Here is a 25,846-nt window from a genome sequence, read left to right on the forward strand (position 1 = left end):
TTCTTCAAAACGTTGGAAAATGCCAACTCAGTTTCCTCACTGTCTCTTCTTAAAACAATCCTGTTATCCCAAGGGTTATTCTGGGTGAGTGTCCATTGCATTCCCACGATGGTGAGTGTATCCTTCTTGAGCTAAGTATACAATATCCAGTTGTGAGGTTAGTAAAGCTAAACACAACTGATTCACAACATGCAATCTTTTAGAGGCTCAATACAAAGGACTATGTACACAAACACTTCCCAACCTTTCACCATTTAACAAATATGCTGCCATTCTGTTTGATCCTCAAAGGTATACACTCAACTCCCAAACAGCAGCACAAAATCAAGTTTTATCCTCATTTAATCCCACACACCTTTGGAAAACATTGTACATTTCTACTGCATTAACCTGTAGCCTTCTGGAGAACAGAAAATATGTTCCCAAGATTGAGAATCCTACAGCATTAAGGAAAGCCAATTGATCCATTATGCTTGGGTGACAGAGAGTAATGCAATAAAGTCCAACCTTTCCCTTCAGATCTCCAAGCTTTTCCTGTCATAATGATTCTTTTATCATCCAAGTAAACCTGCATGTCACATTTGCCATGAACAATGCATTCTTTCGCAATAAGGCTTCAGTTTGCTCAAACTGTAATCTAATCAGTGCCATTATTCTAGATTTATGCAAACATATATTGCTTCACTACCATGAACTGAATACATATATACATGCTTTTTTATTCCAATCATATCATTTTATCGCAGGTTTCTAATCAAAATCATCAAATATAGGATTAGACTATTAGCAGTGAGGATAATTCATTTTACATATAAGAATTTGTGATCTATTTAGGAAGAGGTAAAACATGAAAACCTGTAAGTATTGTTTTGAAAAATCCTGCTTACTGGTGCATATTATTGCAGCAACTGTTAGCACAGTGTAAATTTACTTAATACTAATTCTTTGCATTAAAATATGGTTATGTATATTCCAGTGAGTAATACACCATACATATGAACAGTGCAATTCTTCATTTTAATAAAAAATCAAAATTGTTCTTTTAATAAAGGATGCTGTTGTGACTATATAGCCTTAATGAAGTATAGTTTGTTGAAGTATAGCTGTTTGTCTCTCATTAGTAATATTGTTTAAAAATTAAGAATCGTATTAAAGATAATGGAAAATTTAAATTTAAAATAATTCATATATGAAACTTTAAATAAAATCCAAGTTACCTGTTTGCACATAAAAACCTTTTCTCATAATTAATTTGTAAAATCTGTCTAGAATTTCATGAATAAAGCAGGACACTTTGACAAAATTAAAAATGTTTGGAACAATAACTTCCCTGGAGATTTTTAAAATTTTACTGACTTACAATGAAAATGGAGTTGTTCAGCTTTCAGAGCAGCATTGAACTACTGTGGAGAGAAATTATTTAAGGCTTTCCTCCCTATTTGCAGCGCTGAATTCACCTTTCTGAAAATTCTTCTGCAAGGTGCTAAGAAACTAAAAACACATTAAGCACCGGAAACAAATTAATGAAATGCACTCATTCACAAACCTATGTATTTTAAGTACAATATCAAAACACCAAACCATTCTCCATTCACTGCAATAATATAGATGGGATCATGTCATATTTAAGAAACAGTATCACTAGCTACCTACCCTTTATTAACCTGAATTCTGCATGAAAATATATCTAAACCTTTCTGTACAAAACTTATTTCATCTAAAGGCAACCTTTATGAGGCTAATGTATGTGAACAGGACTGAAATTTAAATGTATAATTTTTTGAAAAACGTTTATCGGTTAAAATAAATGTCTGTCTTATTTATTCACAGCATATTGTTCAATGCAAATTCCCTCCATTTATCATAAACCTTTTAGAAGTCGGAGATTGGCTGACAAATTCAATATGCCTATTAAAAAGGATTCACATTAACAGTGTCTTTTCGCAACTATACATTAATTATTAATAAACAAGTCCAGTTAAACTGATTAAACAATTTGTTTCTATTTTAATTTGACCAAAACAGCCATAAATAAAGAGTTAAACGAGGATTAAAATTTTACTTATAAACCATTTCCAAGGACAACAGTAATTTTTAAAACAAAGTTTCTACAGAAATCTAGACTTTTTTTTACTTACTGAAGATTATACAATTCCCTATCTTAGATTCCCATTTTTGAAACAGAACATGTTATTTCTTACAAAGCTTTGACCACAAAAGCTGGAGGGTCTACGGTATGTTAATCTATGAAAAAGGCATCAAAGCTGAATGCAATTCCTGGGATGAACTGTGGTTAAGTGCTTACGCCCAGAGATTTGCATCTCTCTGAAACTTCTCCTGTGGGTCAGACGTTGCCAGTCTATAAAGTGATATTTACTGAAACATGATATTTATCTTTCGCCTTCCTTATTTGAGGTTTTAACAACTTGCTCATACGGAGGGGGTGGCTGATTGCAGTAGGCTGGCGGGGGTGGATACGCTGGATTGAGTAGAGGAAAGTTTGGCTGAATTTGATACGTTGAGGCAATGGGATTAGCAACAGGTGCTCCAGGTTCTGTGTAATATTGCATTCCAGTCTGGTTGTCTGCAAACAGAAGAAACATAAGATGGTTAGGCAGAACTTTACCACTCATGTGGAAAGTTAATTAATTTAAAAATGTCACTTAATGATACTGTGACAAAAAATAGATGGCTCTCCAGCTATGTCAGATTAAGAAAGTAAAATCAAATTATTGCTTTCAATAGAAAATCAGCAACAATTTAAATGCATATAATACCTTCCATGAAGGACAATGTCACAAGGTGTGCCACAGGATCATTATCAAACGAAGTAATTAATGATAGAACAGAGGAGATATTAGGGAGAGAGAGATAGAATGGCATGCATTTTCAGAGGGAATTCCAGAAATCAGGGCAGAAATTCACCGAAGATCCTTAGACAGCATCTTCCAAACCCACGACAACTTCCATCTCGAAGGTCAAGAGAAGCAGATATATGGGAACCACCACCACCTTCAAGTTCCCCTCCAAGCCACTCAACAGCTTGATTTGGAAATATATCACCGTTCCTTCACTATCGCTAGGTCAAAATCCTGGAATTCCCTCCCTAATGGCATTGTGGGTCAACACACAGTAGGTGGATTGCAGAGGCTCAGGAAGGTAGCTCACCACCACCTTCTCAAGGGCAAATAGGAATGGCAATAAATGCTGGTCAGCTCATGACCCTGACATCCCACAAATGAATTTTAAAAAAATGGTTCAAGGTACAATTGCTGATTGTGACCTAAAATATTGCTGGATATGAAAGAGATTAGGGGTGGAGACAGGGTGGAAGACATCAGGATTATTAAGGCCATGAGGAGACTGGAACATGACCATAAATATTTAAAGAGACATTGCTAGACCAGGAGCTAAAGTAGGTCATCAAGCATAGGGAGACAGGAAAAAGGTACTAGTGTAGTTTAGGTTAATGGCAGAGCTTTGGATAAAATGTTCATAGAAATGATGGATGGTCAGCCAGAAGTGGATTCAAATGGGATTGCTCTGCAGATAACGCAAGCATGGATAAAGGGTTCAGTAGCTGATCAGCTCAGGCAGGGCAGGAAAGGACAATGGTACAGAAGTAGAAATAGGGGAGATTTTATGATGAGAGAGGACATAAGGTCAGAAACTCAGTTTGGGATCAAATAGGCTGCAGTCCAGAAAAGGCTGAGACAGCAACAAAGGAGCAGAATAGAATTGGAGGCCAGATCTTTTTCACATTTAACTGGAGAAGATGTGGCTTTGCAATTGGATGCTTAATGAGCAAACTAACTCTCAGTGATAGGATTGAGAGATCCAGTGGTGAGGTAGGTTTTGATGGTTATCAAGTGGCTAAGAGCACTGGGAAATCAGAAGATTGGGAAGACTACAAAAAGACAGGATAACAAAGAGAGAAATAAGAAAGGAGAGGATCAAGTATGAAGGTAAGCTAGCCAGTAATATTAGAAATGAAAATAAAAGTTTCTTTCAATACTTAAGAAATAAACGAGAGGCAAAAGTAGAAATTGAGCTGTTCCAAATTGATGCAGGAAGGCTCATGTTGGGAGATAAGGAAATAGTTGAAGAGCTTAATAAATACTGTGTCAGTCTTCACAGTGGAAGACAGGAGTAAAATGCCAACAATTAAAGAGAGTCAAGGGGCAGAATTGAGTGTGGTAGCCATTACAAGAGAGAAAATGCTAGAAAAACTAAAAAGTCTAAAAATTGATAAGTCTCCTGGCCTGGATGGGCTACATCCTAGAGTTCTGAGGGAGGTAGCTGCAGAAATAGCGGAGGCATTGGTTCTGATCTTTCAAAAATTACTGGAGTCAGGGAAAGTCCCAGATGATTGGAAAATCGCTGTGGTTCAAAAAAGGATCAAGACAAAAGATGGAAAATTATAGGCTGGTTAGCCTAACCTCAGTTTAAGTAAAATTCTAGAAATCCATCGTTAAGGATACAATTTCTAAATTCTTTGAAGTGCAGGGTCAAATTAGAACAAGTCAGCATGGATTTAGTAAGGGGAGGTCGTGCCTGACAAACCAATTAGAATTCTTTGAAGAGGGAACAAGTAGGTTAGACCAAGGAAACCTGGTGGATGTTATCTACCTAGGCTTCCAAAAGGCCTTTGATAAGGTGCCTCACGGGAGGCTGCTGAATAAGGTGAGGCCCATGGTGTTCGAGGTGAGCTACTGGCATGAATTGAGGATTGGCTGTCTGACAGAAGGCAAAAAGTTGGGATAAAAAAATCCTTTATCGGAATGGAAGCTAGTCACAAGTGGGGTCCTGCAGGGTTCAGTGTTGGGGCCACAGCTGTTCATTTAATATATTAATGATCTGGATGAAGGGACTGGGGACATTCTGGCGAAGTTCGCCAATGATACAAAGTTAGGTGGACAGGCAGTTAGTTCTGAGGAGTTGGGGAGGCTGCAGAAAGATTTAGACAGTTTAGGAGAGTGGTCCAAGAAATGGCTGATGAAATTCAATGTGAGCAAATGCAGGGTCTTGCACTTCGGAAAAAAGAATACAGAAACGGACTATTTTCTGAACGGTGAGAAAATTCCTAAAGCCAAAATACAAAGGGATCTGGGAGCGCTAGTCCAGGATTCTCTAAAGGTTGACTTGCAGGTTGAGTCTGTGGTTAAGAAAGCAAATATAATGTAGTCATTTATCTCAAGAGGGTTGGAATGTAAAAGCAGCAATGTGCTACTGAGACTTTATAAAGCTCTGGTTAGGCCCCATTTAGAATACTGTGTCCAGTTTTGGGCCCCACACCTCAGGAAGGACATACTGGCACTGGAGCAGGTCCAGCGGAGATTCACACGGATGATCCCTTGGAATGGTAGGCTTAAGATACGATGAACTGCTGAGGATCCTGGGATTGTATTCATTAGAGTTTAGAAGGTTGAGGGGAGATCTAATAGAAACTTATAAGATAATGTATGGCTTCGAAAGGGTGGACGCTAGGAATTTGTTTCTGTCAGGTGGGAATACTAGGACCCGTGGGCACAGCCTTAGAATTAGAGGGGGTCAATTTAAAACAGAAATGAAGAGACATTTCTTCAGCTAGAGAGTGTTGGGCCTGTGGAATTCATTGTTACAGAGCACAGTTGAGGCCGGGATGATAAATATCTTCAAGACAGAGATTGATAAATTCTTATTCTCGCAAGGAATTAAGGGATATGGGGAGAGTGCGTGTGAGTGGCGTTGAAATGCCCATCAGCCATGATTGAATGGTAGAGTGGACTTGATGGGCCGAATGGTCTTACTTCCAATCCTATGTCTTATGGTCTTATTATTCTTTCTGCTTTGTGCATTGCCATTCATTGCATAGAGGAAACGTCTGCAGGTTCTTTTCTTTAAGGGACAGTAAGATATTTGAACCTAGGTTCTCCTATTACATCACCAACAATTAAAATATATAGTTCAACATGCCTTTTGATTTTAAATGCTAGGCCTTAGCACTGAGGTACAAATGATACATTAAAGCAGCAAGTATGATGGGCTGATTTTATTTTATTATTTCTTAGCTGTCCCTTGGGTCCACTAAAGGAAATCCAAATGAAGCATCTCAGGTAATGGCTACCAGACAGCTTTGCACTTCAACTATTTCTTAATAAACTTTGAGTTTAAAAATGGACAGCAGTGGCACTGATGATGACATCTACCTCCCAGCCAAAGCCACAGTACGAAGTCTTAATAACAACAGAAATCTAGAAACGTCCTCTATCTGCAATTCTGGCCACCTGATGTCGAATCAGTTCAGGTGGAAAAAGAAATAGCAAGGAAAATAAGTCACTATAGTCATTAATATGCCCTCAAAGAGCTGTGTCACTGTAGGAAAAATTATAAATCGGAAAATATTGGAGCAATGTAGAAAGGACTCTATAGTTGTCATGAGTGATTTTAACTTCATAAAGACTGGACAAAACAGATGGACCAGGGTAGCAAGGAAGATAAACTTGTATAGTGGTTCATAGATCACTTCTTAGAGCAGTAACTTGCAGAACCTACTCAGGAATAAGCTAGTTTAGATTTAGTAGCATGTCATGAGGTAGGATTTCAGAGTTAAGGATCCTTTAGGGGTAACGATCAAAGTATGGTACGAATTTAAAATTCCATTTGAGGAAAAGCAATTTTGGCTCCAAGTCAGCATCCTCAATTTAAAATTAGAGTTGTCTAAAGTGAACTGGGAAAACTGATGAAGGGGATGATCAGTGGGTGAGCAGTGGCAGAGATTTAAGCAAATATTTCATAATGCATCCACAAGTAGTTTCTATAGAAACATCAACAATTTTGTAAAAGAAATATAGAATTAAAGAGCTCCCATTAGTTTATCTGAATCTGGAAAAATTATGAGATGTGAAATATCTAAAGGTCTAAATGTAAAGGATGAACATGTTCATAGATATTAGTATCTGGGATTAAATAGAATTGTTTAATTTCTGCTATTATTGTAAGAATCCTCCATTGGCCAGTAAAAGCTCAGAGACTTTTGAATGGCCTGGAATAGTAATAATGAGATATCTGAACTAGAAAAGATATAAACAGTAAACATATTTTGTGTTGAGAAATTGAAATAATCTATCAGGGTGTAACTTGATTAAATATATCAGTTTGATATTTATACAGGCTGAAGGGAAAGAAAATACAAATAAGACTACTACGTGGAATAAAGTGTGGAATGGAACATGAGAAAGTAAGGGTTGCAGAGTCAGTTGAAAAGGGTGGTGCTGGAAAAGCACAGCAGGTCAGGCAGCATTGGAGAAGCAGGAGAATTGATGTTTTAGGAATAAGCCCTTCATCAGGAATATGGAGGGAAAAGGGGCATGGGAGATTAAGGGGTGGGGTGGGGCTGGGGGAAGGCGATAGGTGGATGCAGGTAGGGGATAATTGTGCTAAGTGAGGATGGAGGGTGGAGTGGATAGATAAGAAGGAAGATGGACAGGTAGGACAGGTCAAGAGGGCAGTGCCAAATAGGAGGTTTGGATCTGGGGTGAGGGGAGATTTGAAACCAGTGAAGTCGACGTTGATGCTGTGTGGTTGAAGGGTCCTTTGAAAACTATAATAGGAAAAACAAGGAACATTCACAAGCTGTATACTGTTTGAGGAAGAGAGCTGTAGGTTTTTTTTAAAAAGTTAAATTGATTTAGTAAAGTATTTGTGTCTGAAAGTTCGTAATAAAGAATTAGCAACAATGTCTGTTACAGAATGTAACTGAGAAAAGTAATCTATAGATGGCTAATACCATCTCAAATACATACTGACAATCATACAATATTTTCAGGTGTGGTGGAGGGAAGAAATAGAAGTTGAAAACAAATTGAAATGTTGGGTGCAAACAGGCTAACATTTACACAGACAACAGGTAGCATTTGGAGTGGTATTTGATTATATTGTAACATGGAGTTAAGGGGGTAGATCACTTCAGAAGAAGGGGTTGATAGCATGAGACAGCAATTAAGGAATTAGTTCAGTAATTAAAGGAATTACAGGGAACTGTCAGATTCCCACTTGTGGCAGTAGTAATAAAGGTTCAAGTACAATCAGAAGGAAACAGATCACATTCATAGAACATAGAACAATACAGCACAGAACAGGCCCTTCGGCCCACGATGTTGTGCCGAACATTTGTCCTAGCTTAAGCACCTATCCATGTACCTATCCAATTGCCGCTTAAAGGTCACCAATGATTCTGCCTCTGACACTCCCACAGGGAGCGCCTTCCATGCCCCCACCACTCTCTGGGTAAAGAACCTACCCCTGACATTCCCCCTATACCTTCCACCCTTCACCTTAAATTTATGTCCCCTTGTAACACTCTGTTGTACCCGGGGAAAAAGTCTCTGACTGCCTACTCTATCTATTCCCCTGATCATCTTATAAACCTCTATCAAGTCACCCCTCATCCTTCGCTGTTCCAATGAGAAAAGGCCTAGCACTCTCAACCTATCCTCCAAAGCTTCCACATCTTTCCTAAAATGAGGTGACCAGACCTGAACACAGTACTCCAAATGTGGCCTTACCAAGGTCCTATACAGCTGCAACATCACCCCATGAATCTTGAATTCAATCCCTCTTCTAATAAACGCTAGTACACCATAGGACTTCTTACAAGCTCTATCCACCTGAGTGGCAACTTTCAAAGATCTATGAACATAGACCCCAAGATCCTTCTGCTCCTCCACCTTACTAAGAACCCTACCGTTAACCCTGTATTCTGCATTCTTATTTGTCCTTCCAAAATGGACAACCTCACACTTGACAGGGTTGAACTCCATCTGCCACTCCTCAGCCCAGCTCTGCATCATATCTAAGTCCCTTTGCAGCCGACAACAGCCCTCCTCACTGTCCACAACTCCACCAATCTTGGTATCATCTGCAAATTTACTGACCCACCCCTCGACTCCCTCATCTAAGTCATTAATAAAAATTACGAACAGCAGAGGACCCAGAACTGATCCCTGCGGAACTCCACTTGTAACTGGGCTCCAGGCCGAATATTTACCATCTACCACCACTTTCTGACTTCGACCGGTTAGCCAGTTTTCTATCCAACTGGCCAAACTTCCCACTATCCCATGCCTCCTAACTTTCCGCATAAGCCTACCATGGGGAACCTTATCAAATGCCTTACTGAAATCCATGTACATTACATCCACTGCTCTACCCTCATCCACATGCTTGGTCACCTCCTCAAAGAAGTCAATAAGACTTGTAAGGCAAGACCTACCCCTCACAAATCCATGCTGGTTGTCCCTAATCAAGCAGTGTCTTTCCAGATACTCATAAATCCTATCCCTCAGTACCCTTTCCATTACTTTGCCTACCACCGAAGTAAGACTAACTGGCCTGTAATTCCTGGGGTTATCCCGATTCCCTTTTTTGAACAGGGGCACAACATTCGCCACTCTCCAGTCCCCTGGCACCACCCCCATTGACAGTGAAGACAAAAAGATCATTGCCAATGCTTCTGCAATTTCCTCTCTTGTTTCCTACATAATCCTAGGATATATCTCGTCAGGCCCGGGGGACTTGGCTATCCTCAAGTTTTTCAAAATGCCCAACACATCTTCCTTCCTAACAAGTATCTCGTCTAGCTTACCAGTCTGTTTCATACTCTCCTCTTCAACAATACAGTCCCTCTCATTTGCAAATACTGAAGAAAAGTATTCATTCAAGATCTCTCCTATCTCTTCCGACTCAATACACAGTCTCTCACTACTGTCCTTGATCGGACCTACCCTCGTTCTAGTCATTCTCATGTTTCTCACATACGCATAAAAGGCCTTGGGGTTATCCTTGATCCTACTCGCCAAAGATTTTTCATGCCCTCTCTTAGCTCTCCTAATCCCTTTCTTCAGCTCCTTCCTGGCTATCCTACATCCCTCCAACGCTCTGTCTGAATCTTGTTTCCTCAACCTTATGTAAGCCTCCTTCTTCCTCCTTACAAGACACTCAACCTCCCTCGTCAGCCAAGGTTCCCTCATACGACCATCTCTTTCCTGCCTGACAGGTACATACATATCAAGGACATTCAATTAGGTAACCATAAGATAGATGAAGCGGCAATCACAACAGGCCCCAAAGCATCAGGTGGCAGCAGCGGTAATTGATTTGGAGAAAGTAAACATGGTACATTTAAGGAAAAGTGATGGGAAGAACAATGAGTGGTAAAAGATGCTGAGGGCATCTGACAGAAAAGAAAGGGTGGTAGTATTATGTTGAATTCAGCATAGCCTCATTAAAATATACTACAGAAATGCAAACCATTACGATAAGCCATGTTGAGGAGGATGGGCAGATGCTGATGGTGGCATAGAAAGAGTTGTAGCAAAACACTGTCAGCAATTGCTCGGGATGTGCCCCAAATTGCACAACATACCCATGCCAAACCAGCCTGGCCAAAGGGACAACGTGAGCAGTTATAGAGCTGGGCAAAGCTTATTATTTGGTTGTTATTGACCAACTTAGAGTGGTGGAAGCCTAACCCACACAAGACTTTCTAGTGACATATGTTACTTAAATATTGTTAAAAGGGGTAATCCTGAAATTGTGAATAGTATTACAAAGAGATTCAGTTCAAGGAGCACATTTTATAGGATGAGTACTTAAAGCAGCACACAGAATTTTGAGTTTTAGCATTAGGGAGTTTAAAAATAGACTGGTCTTGTTATAACAGCACAGGGTATTGGCAAAACTTGTACCCGGAATACTGTGTACACTTTTGGTCCTGACTTTTTAAAACAGGATACACTAGCATTGGAGGCAGTTAAAAAAGGTTCACTAGATTGATTCCTGAGACGAAGGCGCTGATTTACTGAAAACAGGCCTTCATTCAGCCGAGTTTAGAAGGTTGAGGAGTGATCTTATTAAAATTTACAAGATTGTGAAGGGACTTAAAGTGGATGATGAGGAGATGATTTCACTTATGGGGAACCTTTAGCTAGGAGATATAGTTATACAACAAGAGGACACATATTTAAAACTGAGATGTGAAGGAATTTCTTCTCCCAGATTTTTGAATGTCTGGAATTTGCTATCCCAGAGAGTTGTGGCGCTCAGATCTTTTCAAGAAGCTCAGTATTTCAAGAAGCTAAAGATAAATTTTGAAATATCAAAGAGTTGAGGTGTAGGGTAGGCTTAATGGGCCAAACGGTCTACTCCTCATCTTTTTTCGTGTTCTTGTGAAGTTTCTAAGTTGCTAGAAATAAAACAAAAAGTTAACATCCTTAATCACCCAAAGAGCTTTGGCACAATATAGCAACTGATGGTGCATCAAAGAGATCATTAGTTAGAACCATCTAGGAGGTAGCATAGGAATGGTAAGATCTGTTGCCTAGTATCCTGATGAGACTCAGGATAGAACCCAGTAGACCAACCAGATTAACTTCACAACACAGACAGGGCCATGAGATTGTCAGGGGATGGTATGATTGGTATTGAGGAAGTAGGATCCGCAAGCAATGAGAGGTAAACAATTTATGAGAAAGCTCCAAAAGCAGCTGCACAGATTGAGACAAGACATTAGGGATCAGCTAATCATACACAACAGAGATGTAGAAGCAGGAATGGAACAGGTTGAGTTACCCAGCAGAGAACATAGGTTTATAGTACATGCTGGAACAACTGGGATTTGCATTACAAAAGGATAGGACATTATAAATGATCGTTATTAGCGATATGTATGCCTGAATCGTCACTAGAACCACTAGTTGTAATTGGTACAAGTTAAAGTTAGCAGGAGCTGCAAGTAATTAAGGCAGCAAATGGAATTTTTGTTCTTGGAGTTCAAAAATAAGGAAATCTTGATTCAACTGTATAGGGGGCTGGTGAGGCCAAACCTGGGGCACAGTGTATGATTTTGGTTCCCATATTTTAGAAAAATATCACACTGTTGCTCAAAAGAGAATCACTCGGCTCATTCCTGGGATGAAGTGTTGACTTATAAAGAACAGCTCAACAGGTCAGGTCTTTATTAATTGGTGTTAGGAAGAATGAAACAAACGTTTTTTACATGTCTTTTAATGAGATATACAAGATTCTGAAGGGGCTTGAGAGGATAGATGTTGAGGTGTTTCCACTAGAGGGGATACTAGCAGACATAATTGCAGTTTAAGAGCACACTCATTTAAAGCCAAAATATGAAGGTATTTCTTCTCCCAAAGGATAGTGAATGCCTGGAATTCTCTACCTGCGAGTGTTGTGGAGACACAATCACAAAGTATTTAAAGAGGCAGTTGATAGATGTTTGAAATATCAGGGAGTTGAAGGCTATTATGAGTTGCTATGAATGAGGACTTAAGGCCTGGGGCAGATCAGCCATGATCATGTTAAATAGCTAGGCAGGCTTGATGAGGCAAATGACCTTTTCTGGCTCCTATTTTTTTTATCCTCAGGCAAAAACAGTTCCTTACTGTCACGCTTATGTTGGCTATCAAATTTACAGACTTCTTCAATCAGGACATCTGCATATACTGATTAGCAAGTTCATTATTTTTGCGGAAAAAATCCAATCTGTTATGCACTTTTTCTACTGAGAAATCCTGATGCCAGCGACTTTTGTCAATCAGTAAACATTACGAGTAGGATATAAGCAAACCACAAAATGATGACTGAATACATCTGCATTAATTTAATTGTACAATATTCAAATTTAAATTCAGTGAATGTTTTTAAAAAATTGAGTTTGCAAAAGCAAATCTAATTTTTTTCAATGCAAAATTACATTTTCAGATGAAATCTGCTAAATTCTTTAAGAAAATAGGCCATCTCCATAAGAAATTTCACTCAAACTTAGAACCAGATTAAGTTTAAAAAATTTAATGCAACCAATGCACAGCAACTGAACAACCATGTACCTTCCAAATTACATTCTAAACCCCACTATTTTGGAAATAGCCACTTTTCCTACAAATTCTCACAAGTATCAATACTGGCTTTGAAATAAGCAAGACAAGTGATGGTGGGTCATTAAGACTGAATGATACAAACATCTTTTTAATGGGATTTAATGGTTTCACTGGCATTTTTTGAATATAAAATATAGTTGCGTTTATATTTTAAAAGTACAAAGCTACAAGTATACTGACTTAATCCTCAGGCTCACTGTAATCAATTATGCTTTATGGCAAGGTCAACAGTTTAACGTAGAGCATGGAGAGCATTCTCAATAACCTGCATGTGATTCACCAAACACCAAATGCACAACTTGAGAAATTATCTAGCCAGCAGCATTCAATTTAGAAGAAAAAACACTGTATTAGTACAAACAAGACAGAGGGTTCAAAAGAAACCCACTTTTAGAATCACAGGGAACTATCCACTTGCTGCCAACAAATATCCTTGTGACATGCCATTTTCCCATTTAGACATGGCCCTTTCTTTTCTGTCAGATGCCCTCAGCATCTTTTACCACTCATTGAAACACAGTTATTTCCAGGGTCATCACAAAAGTTAAATTAGTACACAAAGATTCCCCAATTTACCTGACGTTCAGACCCAGGTCAAAGGAAAGCATGGACCAGGTTCCTGTACTTCATTACAAGTTATTAGACTCTAGCTATGTAAACAGTTAAAAGTTGTCAGCATATAACACTACTTTTTAAAACTCTAATCCCTTTAAAAATTCCACCCCCTACCTCTTTCTCACCCAAACATAGGAAATAAAACATGCACTATTGACAAATGTAAAAAAACTGAAAAAAAAAACATTCCTGTTCACAACGATTGCTAAGATGATTCTAGTGCTAGTTAGAACAAAACCTTTTAGCCACCCTTCTCTGGATGCTTCCTGCAGAGTGAGGCACAGTGTGGCTGGTTCACTTCTAAAGAAGTCTCTGACATATCAATTAAAAATCACAGCTTTCAGCAATTTAAGAGATAAACCAGTGTTCTTCAGGTTTAAAGTGGTTTACTACACAGAATGGACAGAGAGGTAGCTCCTGGCCATTGGAAGTCTGATGGCTTCAAAATATCTAGTTCTCAGCTCCAAGCTGAGAACTAAACACAAGACTTTTGACAGGAAGATGACCTTTGTGATTAATAACTGGTCAATAGTCCATAGCCAACCATTTATCTCTCCACCTTGGAGGCTTCCTGCCTCTATTCCTGATAAATGGCTTTTGCCCGAAACGTCGATTTTCCTGCTCCTCGGATGCTGCCTGACCTGCTGTGCTTTTCCAGCACTACTCTGATCTAAACTCTGGTTTCCAGCAGAACGCTAATAGAGCTGAATGAGGGAAGTGGTAATTAATACTTTTCTTGAGGTGCATTAATTTGGAGTTTATGAAGAGCGGAAGATTGTAATACCAGTCAAGAAATTAATTCTGGAGATGAATACCAACTAAATTTCATTGTGGGATGATGAGGGCGGCAGTGGACGTTTTGGGCAGGGGAGAAACAATAAGAGAAGAATGGGCACTGGTACAAAAATGAAAAGCGCAATCTTTGCACTTGAGCCGAAAATGTCAGGTCAAAAGAAAGCAAAAAGCCAAGGCTGCATTTCACATTGCATGCTTACGCAACGTGGATTGGGGAGGGGGGTTGGGGTTAAAGCATCACTGCTGCAGACATATTGGTCCTCTGGGAGATAATACAAAAGGGAATCAAGGCTGAAAGTAATAAGTCACAGAACTGAATGACATGACGATTCACAAGGGGAAAACAATGGAAGAAAATTAATAAGAAAAGTAAAGTTCCTCAGATGCTGGAAATGTGAAACTAAAACAAAGTGCTGGAGAAACTCAGCAGGTCTGTCAGCAACAGTGAAGCAAGAAAGAAAATTTACGTTTGGAGTCCAATATGATTTCTGTTTGGCAGAAAAATGAAGCCATAAATAATAGCAAAGATTTAAGAACAATCAAAATTAACTATAATACTTGCTGGTGATTTTGATGAGGACAGTCTCTAATGTCGATAAGTCTTGAATCAGACTTGAGACTTTAAAGGGAAACATTGGGAGAGTCAAGCTGCAGCAATGCATTTAAAGACCTTTGTGGCAACTAATAGATTAGAAATGAGAGACAGTTGGAAAAAATAAAAAAGGTTGAGTTAGTGTTTGAGAAGGGCTAACAACAGCACTTTTTTTAAAAAAAGGTATGCGGAGTTCCCAAGAACAACGTGAGTTCAAACAACTCCTGGAGTGTAGAGTCAAGAAAAGTTGTAACGGAAGGAGGACAAGGGATCAGGCAGTCGACTGCGCAGAGGCACTCATGAAGTTGAGAGCGGCAGAAGAGAAATAGTTAAGTGAAAGCTGAGTTAGAGATAGCAGAAGGCAGTTCAGACTAAGTGGATTCCCTCAAGAAAATGTAGTAGTCCTAACATTTGTCAATTTTTGAGGTTTACTATCATTTGTTGGTATTCATTTTAGTAGTCTCTGGTAACAAATAATACTAACTGCATGGCTTTCAATCCAGCAGCTTGCAACTGGAGCCTTACAGAATGGTTTGAGCAAAGGAGACTCAATATAAGGGCTTTAAAACAGGTAATTATTTCACTGTGTATGCAATATCATGTGACATATAAACAATGTCTTACCACTACATTTTAAAATATGCTAAAATTTGAGGCCACAAACTTAGACCTAAAATGTGAACTAATGTCATGCTTACTCCCTGTGGTTTGAAATCCACCTGTATTAACAGGTTGCCTAGTGAAGCCCACTGTAAATGGAGGGTCAGTAGTCAGTTGAGGAGGATGTAGTCGTCTCCGGATAAAAAAACCAGCGCCACAACAAAACAGGACCCCCATCATCAATAGAAACCTGCAGGAAGGGACAAACAGAGGAATCAAATACACAAGTAGCATGCTTTCTAACCTTTGTTTTCTAACCCCCATCATTTTTGCTCAGGGATGCAATAGTATGTTTATGAAATAGTTGCCACTGTAGAATAAAAAATGAGAAAGTTAAGCTCACTGTGTGATTATATTTGCTTTGCTACTCTGTATTACATGATAGAATTTGCAAGATATGGAGAAAGAATTCTTGCATAAATTTTTCAAAGAGCTGACCCACTAGCTTTTGGTACATTATGACTTCATGATATTATCAGTTTGTGCAACACTGTAATGGTTTCAATATGCACTAACTTCCTTTGACCTGATATTGTACAGATCAGAATATAATGTAGGCGTTAACACAGGCCACTTCTTCAATGAAATGGATGCTAAACAGGTGTTTCCAGTAAAACAATGGTATAGCTATATGCCCTTGTGATGCAGTGATAGTGTCCCTACTTATGAGCCAGGTTCAAGTCCCATCTGCTCCAGAAATGCATTATAACACATTTGGACAGGTTGATTAAAAACATATTTAGTTAGCATCACCAGTTAACTGGACAAGGACAACAGTCTTCAAGGCTAAACATGCAGAAACTACAATTTCAAAGCATTGTGGGGAATAACGTACACACTGCTGCCATTGCACTTCAGTTCAACAGGAGAGAATGCCGTGCTACATGGGGCACCAATCAAATGGGTTGTTGTCCTGGATGGTGTTCAGTTTCTTCAGAGTTGTCGTATTTGCACTCACCTAGGCAGGCACACAAATACCTATACATTCTTATGTTTGATAAATAGTTTTGAGAAGTCAGTAGGTGAAGTACACACTGCAGAATTCCCAGCCTCTGACTTGCAGCTACAGTAATTACAGTGTTGGTCCAGTTCAGTTTCTGGTCAATGGTAACATTCCAATGGTAGCAAGGATTCAGCAAATTTAAGGCCATTGAATGTCAAGAAGTGATGACTGCAGTAATCTAATTAACACTTGCTTTTGGTTGATACTGAATTATAGGCCTGGTCATCTCTCAATATAGGCTAACTTAGGCCTTGCCTCCTCCTGAGCTAAGATTACATGTTTCTCTCCTCTTGCTCATTCTGTGAAAAGACACTACACACAGAGAAAAAGTTTTCAGATTCTTTTTTTGTCAAAAGTTGCCATACTAAAGTGGCTCCCATTCTTCCAAATGATTTTAAAAAAATAAAGTCCAGTTATCTGCTTCATTTTTATTCATCCATAAGTGGAAACCATCACGTATGTAGCAGTCATTTGGCACAATTGTCAATGGCAGACATTGGTATTCAGAAGAGAACAGTGAGGTCATTGTGGAAAACTCATTAAACCATTGTAATATCCTCCACACTGTCCTTGAAAATAATGTGGAAGGGTGAATTAATCTAAGCACAGTGAAATGACTTTTAAAAGCAATAGGTAAGAACAGAAAATAGAAAGGGGAAAGACAGAATCATAATCATAGAGATATACACCACAGAAACAGACCCTTCGGTTGAACTCGTCCATGCCAACCAGATATCCTAAATAAATCTCGTCCCATTTGCCAGCACTTGGCCCATATCCCCCTAAACCCTTCCTATTCATATACCCATCCAGATGACTGTTGAGTGCTGTAACTGTCCCAGCCTCCACCACTTCCTTTGGTAGCTCATTGTACCACCCTCCGTGTTGAAAAAGTTGTCCCTTAGGTCCCTTTTAAATCTTTCCTCTCTCACCCTAAACCTATGCCCTCTGGTTCTGGTCTCCCCCACGCTGGGAAAAATACCTTGTCTTTTTATCCTATCCATGCCCCTCATGATTTTATAAAGCTCTGTAAGGTTACCTCAGCCTCCAACGTTTCAGGGAAAACAGCCCCAGCCTAATCAGCCTCTCCCTATAGCTCAAACCCTCCAACCCTGGCAACGTGCTTGTTAATCTTTTCTGACATGCAGGCCACAATGAAATAAAATTCAAAATGGAGTCAGGAGATGAAATCTGGTATGGATTACTAATTCTAAGCTAAATCACATTCTTGACAAGGACTCCAAAGAGTAAAGATGACCTGATCTTCCTATTAATTTAAATGCACAGAGAAAAGGCAGCACATCTCATTGAAACTTATAGGATTCTTAGACGGCTTGATAAGGTACTGCTGAGGGGGTATTTCCCCTCATGGGAATACTGCAGGACCAGACAGCATAACCTTAGAATAGATGGGTACCAATTTAAGACTGGGATTGAATTTCTTCTCTCAGAGGGTTGAACGACTTTGGAATTCCTTGAAACAGACAGCTTCGAGAGACAGAGTCATAGAGATTCTGGATTAGTGGTGCTGGAAGGCTCACTGCCTTTATTCCCGACGAAGGGCTTTTGCCGAAATGTCGATTTCGAAGCTCCTTGGATGCTGCCTGAACTGCTGCGCTCTTCCAGCACCACTAATCCAGAATCTGGTTTCCAGCATCTGCAGTCATTGTTTTTACCAGAGTCACAGATGTACAGCACGGAAACTGACCCTTCGGTCCAACTCATCCATGCCGACCAGATATCCTAACCTAATCTAATCCCATTTGCCAGTACTTGGCTCATATCCCTCTAACCCTTTCCTGTTCATATACTCATCCAGATGCCTTTTAGTGCTGTAATTACACCAGCCTTTACCAATTTCTCTAGCAGCTCACTCCTTGCACGTACCACCCTCTGTGTGAAAAGGTTGCCCTTAGGTCCCTTTTATATCTTTTCCCGCTCACCCTAAACCTATGCCCTCTAGTTCTGGACTCCCCCACCCGAGGAAAATACCTTGTCTATTTACCTTATCCATGCCTCTCATGATTTTATGAACCTCTATAAGGTCACCCTTCAGCCTCTGCGCTCCTTGGAAAACAAACCCCAGCCTATTCAGCCATTCCCTATCGCTCAAACCCTCCAACCCTGGCAAGTCTCGCAACATCCTCCTGATACGAAGAGACCAGAATTGCACACAACATGCCAAATGTAGCCTAACCAATGACCTGTACAGTCACATCATGAGCTCCCAAATCTGAAACTCAATGCTCTGACCAATAAAGGAAAGCAAACCAAATACCTTCTTCATTATCTTATCTGCCTATGTATGCTTAAGGCTAAGATAGATATATTCTCGATCAGTATGGGAATCAAGGTTTACAAGGAAAAGGCAGGAAAGTGGATATGAGGAATGTTGTATCAACTGTGATTGATTGATCTGGTTTATTATATGTTCCTAAGTACCGTGAAAAGCTTTGTTTACGAGCAGTACAGGCAGATCAATAAGCAAGGGCATACAGATCTTGGTGTCCTTGGACAGAGTGAAACATATGGGTTACATGCACAGCAGGTGCACGAAGCAAGATTAACATTATTTGAAGTTAGAGAATCCGTTCATCAGTCAAGTAACGGCAGGGAAGAAGCTATTCTAGAACCTCCTGTGCGTGTTCAAGCTTCTGCTTCTTGTGCCAGATAGAAGAGGTTGTTGGAGAGCATTACCAGAATGGGCGGTCTTTAATGATGTTGGTAACCTTTCCATGGCCACGAGAAGTATAAATGGAGTTCACGGTTGGAAGGCTGGCTGGCATGATGGTCTGGGCTATGCACACAACCTTCTGTTGTTTCTTACGACGCTGGGCAGAGCAGTTGCTGTACCACTGTATTATGCACCCAGGTAGTACGTTCTCAATGGTACATCTGTTGAGGTGAGGGTCCTCACTGACATGCTGAACTTCCTAAGCCATGAACCTAATGAATGGTGGAGTCACCTCAAGGGGCCAAATAGCCTACTTCTGTTCTTATTTCTTCTGGACTTATAGTCTCACATTTTCATTTTTAGTTATTCCAATGTATAAAGACAAAAATATCCAACATTACCAATGTTTTGGATCCCAACTATGCACAACATGTATCAATGTTCTAGATAAAGCCAATCAAAAGCAATATTTCAGAGTTTCTGACAACATAAAACCAGGTGGGATCGAGAGCAGTGAGGAGAAGCTTCAAGGCGATTTAGACAAGATGCATCTGCTAAGTATGAAGGAATCACTTTAGTAGGAGTAACAGAATGGCATAGTATTATTTAAAAGATGCTAGATTAGACAACATTGTTGTACAAAGTGACCCAGGCAGCTTTGTACACCAGTCACTGAAAGCAGGCATTCAGGTGTATCAAGCAGTTAGGAAGGCAAATGGTATGTTGGTCTTTATTGCAAGGAATGAATTACAAGAGCACAGAAGTCTTACTGCAGCTGCCCAGGGCCTTGATGAGATCACACCTGGGAGTAGTGTTGATCTTTGTGTTCAAGAAAAAATATATTTGTCATAGAAAGAGTGCAGCAAAGGTTCACTTGTTTTGATTTCTGGGATGGCAGAGTTGTGGAGAGATTGGGTTGACTACACTTTTATTCACTGAACTTCAGAAGAATGAGAGAAGATCCAATTAAAATGTATAAAATTCTGATAGGATTGGATGCTTCCCCTGGTTGGGGCAGGTCTAGAAATAGGACCATATTCTCAGGATACAGGGTAGGCCATTTAAGACTGAAATGAGGAGACATCTCCTCTTTCAGAGGATGGTGAATTTATGGAATTCTCAACCACAGAAGGTTGTGGAGGCAAAGTCACTGAATATATTTTAAAAAGTAATAGCTAGCTTTCTGCATACTAACGGCATCAAGGGATATGGGAGACAGCAGGAGTATTAGTGCTGAGATGGAGGATGAGTCATGATCATACTGAATGGTGCAGCAGGCTTGATGGGTTGAATGGCCTACTTGTTCTCCTATTTTCATTGTTCCTGTTTCTTACCTTCACTCAAAAGCTCTTTATTTCAATTTGCATACTTGCCAGAAGTTAAATGTGTAAATCAGTCAAAGTCTAACTCTGCAGCTAGATTGAACATTCAAGTTACAGATATCAGAGAATAAATTAAACAAGGCAATATATGCAAAAATATATGAGCAAAATTAATTTCCGTATTATGCGTAACAATGGAGTACAAATCTCAAGATCTGAGAATTGATACAATATTCTCTTCCCCAAAAAGTACCTACTCACTATTTAATATGCACAACAAAAGCACGCTTAAAACTCACCAAAAATACCATAACCGTTGAATAGAGAATGCTCGCATGCAGCATTTTGTGCCACAGCAGTCCTCGTATGCACGACACCTATGAAAGAAGCATATTATGTCAGACACATTAATCAGTGCAATCACACCAGCTGCCTTTATATCCAGATTGTTACGCCTTGGTGAGTTTTTATTTTATATGGATAAATGCAGTTTGCCTCAGTGCCAACTACTTGGTTGTATCACTACCTCAGAGTTAAACATGAGCTTTGTTCAGTTGTTCATGTGCTTGCTCCTGAATTTGAAAGCTGAGAGATAAAGTCCTACTTTAGGATTTGAGAACTGACAGAAGTGGCCATATGCCACGACAGGCCAGGGCACAGTAAGTGTCTGCACATGCTCCAATTACATCATGTCATTTCATGAACAGCAACGCCATCATCAATGCATGCGCTGCTGAAAAAAAAACTGCATGGGAGGTTGGAACCTTGGCAGAAGCAGGGAGAAAGGCTGGTAGCAAGGGAGGTCTGCAGCAGGAGCTAGCTTCCATTTTGCCCGGTAAGACTGGAGGAAGACTGGGTGGCTGCAACAGATGTGGGAGAGACAGAAGGTTGCTAAGACAGAGAAGGAGAGGGATGCTACTAAGAGAAATTAGTCTCAAAATCAAATAACTTTTTTTTGTACCAGGCCTTCAATTTCCTTTCTCCTCTTTGCAGCACCCAGAGGTGGCATGCAGAGGTACTCTGCCAAGCTGATAAAACTTTACTGAAAAAGTGTTGCATTGTTGGTGTGCAATCTTTAAACCCATGACATTAAACTAAGGCTGCATCAATATCCTATTATGAAACTACTCTATGGGAGAGAGGGAATAAATGTTTTGGTAGAATTAATTGACCATTCTTCTAATTTGCACGTTGATATTTTGCAACACAGTAACCACAAATTGCCACATAAAATCTGTGACCACATTTCAAAAGGTAATCTACTGCATGTGAAGAATCCTGATAGAAATGTAAGTACACGCATTGATTAGATTAGATTACTTACAGTGTGGAAACAGGCCCTTCGGCCCAACAAGTCCACACCGCCCCGCCGAAGTGCAACCCACCCATACTCCTACATTTACCCGTTACCTAACACTACGGGCAATTTAGCGTGGCCAATTTACCTGACCTGCACATCTTTGGACTGTGGGAGGAAACCAGAGCACCCGGAGGAAACCCACGCCGACACGGGGAGAACATGCAAACTCTACACAGTCAGTTAGTCGCCTGAGGCGGGAATTGAACCCGGGTCTCTGGCGCTGTGAGGCAGCAGTGCTAACCACCGTGCCGCCCACATTGAATATCTGGACCAGTTATATCTCACAACTAGTTTTATTGAGGGGCTTGTTTTGTCCATGACAGAGGTAAAAAATGAAATTGTCCAAATGTTGCTGTGTGTTACAATTCCTAGGTAGATAAAGCATAGGTAGAGCATAGCATTGCCATTGGTAAACTTCTTTCTTCAGTCTTACAGCCTGCCCCAAGGATGTAATCAGGAGACCGGACTGCACTTCATTAACCTTAAAACCTCTGAATAGCGCCATAATTTCAGTGACCCTTCTGCTCAATTACTGTCAGATTTGTGCTACTTGCACTCATAACAATAGTAAAGATGCCCAAGTTTCTCACAGTAATCAGAAAGGGGAAATTAGCTTTGGTTAAGTCGTCTGTAATGTTCTGTAGCACATAAATTTCTCAATGAATGTTATGCACAAAGCAGATCATATTATTTATTAATTATCATGAATTTGACAATATTATATGTTCACCATTATAACAGGGAGCAAAGTAAATAAATGCCATAAGCGAAAACATCTTCCCAGTCTTCATGTCAAGTCCACTTAGAACTTCATATATGTTTTGATAAGATTCATCTCATTATTTTACAGTACAGTCCCAACCTGCTGTTATCCCATGAATCTGCCTAGTGAAATTTCTCTGAACTGCTTCCAATGCAAATATACCATTCCTTAAGTCTAAAGACTAAACCATATACCCTACTCCAGGGGCAGTCTCAACAGTACCTGACAAGATGAACTAACTTTATACTCTTCTTTAAATAAATGCCAAGATTCCATTTACCTTCCTAATTACTTGCTATACCTACTTTTATTTGTGATTCATGTAAAAGCACACTGATGACTTCTTTCCTCTACTATTCTTCACCTCCACCCAAACTAATTCTACAATTCTGATCTCCTGGACCAAGCTCTTGTGTTACTAGTGCACAAATGGCATCCTTGATTAACAGTGCTACCCAATCCACCTTTACATAGTCTTTTTTCTTCTGGAATAACATACACCTCACAATATTCAGGACGCAACCCCTGCAATCCTGCAGCCACGTCTCATATTTATTTGCTTCAAAGTGCACTATCAATTTGTTTAGTTTATTAAGAATGTCTTGCACATTCAAATAGAGCCTTTAGTTTGCTCTTTTTATCTTCGTAACATCTAGCTTTGATTATTGGTGTATTTATAATATGTTTTCCTTTGTCCTTTCTTGCCATTCTCTGACCCTCATTTCGCACATTATTTTCTTCTCTTACATTGTGCCTACTCTTGAATGTACATCTTTCCACATTTGATCACTTGCCCACTATTTAGTTTAAAACTCTACTTCATAATGTTTGTAAGAACACCGGTCTCAGCATGGTTCAGATATAAAATATCTTCACCTTACAACTCCAGTTTTGCCCAATACTGAAGTGGCACAGTGGCTCAGTGGTTAGCACTGCTGCCTCACAGCACCAGGGTCCCAGGTTCGATTCCAGCCTCGGGTGACTGTCTGTGTGGAGTTTGCACATTCTCCCCATGTCTGCATAGGTTTTCTCCGGCTGCTCTGGTTTCCTCCCACAGTCCAAAGATGTGCAGGTTAGGTGAATTGGCCTTGCTAAATTGCCCATAGCGTTAGGTATACTAGTCAGAGGGAAATGGGTCTGGGTGGGTTACTCTTCGGAGGGTCAGTGCGGACTTGTTGGGCCAAAGGGCCTGTTTCCACACTGTAGGGAATCTAATCTAATCTAAAAAAAAGTGATCCAAATTGGAGCCCAATTCTTCCACACTAGTCTTTGAGGCCACATATTCACCTCACTAATTTAGTGTACTACATGCTCATTCAGAAATTAATTCAGAGACTTTAATCTTTGAGGAACTGCTTTTAGTTTAGTCTAGTTTTATCTGTGCAGAAGTTTTTTTTAGTTCTACTAACATTTTTGTTAACTGCATGGCCCATGACCACTGGATCTTTCCTCTCTTACTGCAACTTGCTTTCCTGCCCGAAGTTGATTTCTCAAACCCTGGCACCAGACAGAAAACACGGCTATCAGGGCTGACACTCCTAAACTTCTATACTGTGAATCCACTTACCTGCTTCACTCATAGATACATATCCCTGTCCACGACCAATGATCAAATTAGACTACCATCTCCAAAGTGGTCGATTGCGCCTGGTGCAAAGAATCTAGATAACTTTACCTCTGACAGAGGTTTCTCTGTACTTCCACACTCATCATCTATGGTGTCCATTGCTCCTGATGTGGTCTCCTCTACATTGGGGAGGCAGGACGCCAACATACGGAATGTTTCAGAGAATATCTTTGGGTCACATGCACCAATCAATCCCACCGCCCTGTGGCCAAACACTTCAACTCCCCCTCCCACTCTGCCAACGATATGCAAATCCTTCTTCTCCTCCACCACCAAACTCGAGCCACCTGACGCCTGGAGGAAGAATGCCTCATCTTCCACTGTGGCACCCTCCAACCATACGGGCTCAATGTTGATTTCATCAGTTTCCTCATTTCCCCTGCCCCCACCTTATCCCAGATTCAACCCTCTAACTCCACGCCACCCTCTTGAACTGTCCTACCTGACCATCTTCCTTCCCTCCTACAGCTCCATCCTTCTCTCTGACCCATCACCCCCACCTTCATCTACTTATCACATTCTTGACTACCTTCCCTCTAGCCCCACCCCCTCCCATTTATCTCTCAGTCCCCTTGCATCAATACCCCTTGTCCCCATTCCTGATGAAGAGCTCATGCTTGAAACATCAGCTCTCTTTCTCTGTGGATGCTGCCTGACTGGATGTGCTATTCCAGCATCACACTTTTCGACTCTGATCTCCAGCATCTGCAGTCCTCACATTCTCCTAGAATATAAAGTATAATAGGGAATGACTAAAATGAGGCAAAAGAAATTCAAGAACAAGCTAGTTAGAAACATAAAAAAGATAAGAACTTCTAAAGTTATGTAAAACAAAAGCAAGTAAAGCAAATGTTAGTCCTCTAGACAGTGAGAATGAGAAATTAATAGCAGACAATAAGGAAATGGCAGATGAAACTAATACTTTGCTTCAATCTTCACTGTAGAGGACATAAAAGGCATTCCAATCAAAAATGTAAATCAGGAGTTGGGAGGGAGGGATAATGTTAATAAAATTATAATCATGAGTGCAAGTCAGCAAAGTAATGGAGCTGCAGAATGACAAATCTCTGGCTCCAAATGAACTTCTCCTCAAGCATTAAAAGAGGTGGCTAATGGGAAAATACATGCGTTGGTGTTGATTTTCCAAACTTCACTGAATTCTGGAAAGGTTCTAATGGATAAATTAGCAAAATAACCATCTATTGAAAAAAGGACTCAGACAGAAACAGGCCAGAGGTCAGTTAGCTCAACATCTGTCATGAGAGATGCATTTGATTCGATCATTGAAAAGATTGTTGGTGCAAACTTCGTAAAACTCATGGTAATCAGGTAGCACCAGCATTGTTTCATCAAAGGGAAATTATGTCTCACCAATTTATTGGAGTGCTTTTAAGAAGTAACACACTAAGTGCCACAAAGATTTCTGAAGAAAATAAATGCTCATGGAGTTAGGGGTAATACTTGAATGGACAGAAGATTGTATGGCTAGCAGAAAACACATTA

General features: G+C 40.0%; 1 protein-coding gene across 1 annotated transcript in view; it reads right to left on the bottom strand.

Moving 5' to 3' along the window:
* Nucleotides 1–998: 998 nt before the first annotated feature.
* Nucleotides 999–25,846, bottom strand: part of vopp1b (VOPP1 WW domain binding protein b) — a 68,057-nt gene continuing 43,209 nt past the window's right edge. The window contains exons 3-5 of the mRNA XM_072575670.1: nt 20,893–20,970; nt 15,633–15,784; nt 999–2,584 (exon numbers count right to left, since the gene is read on the bottom strand). Of these exons, the coding sequence (XP_072431771.1) occupies nt 2,391–2,584; nt 15,633–15,784; nt 20,893–20,970 (424 nt within the window). The 3' untranslated portion in view covers nt 999–2,390. The remainder of the gene's footprint in view (nt 2,585–15,632; nt 15,785–20,892; nt 20,971–25,846) is intronic.

This window comes from Chiloscyllium punctatum, chromosome 8 (genome assembly GCF_047496795.1).
Source record: "Chiloscyllium punctatum isolate Juve2018m chromosome 8, sChiPun1.3, whole genome shotgun sequence".
In the NCBI taxonomy this organism is placed as follows: domain Eukaryota; kingdom Metazoa; phylum Chordata; class Chondrichthyes; order Orectolobiformes; family Hemiscylliidae; genus Chiloscyllium; species Chiloscyllium punctatum.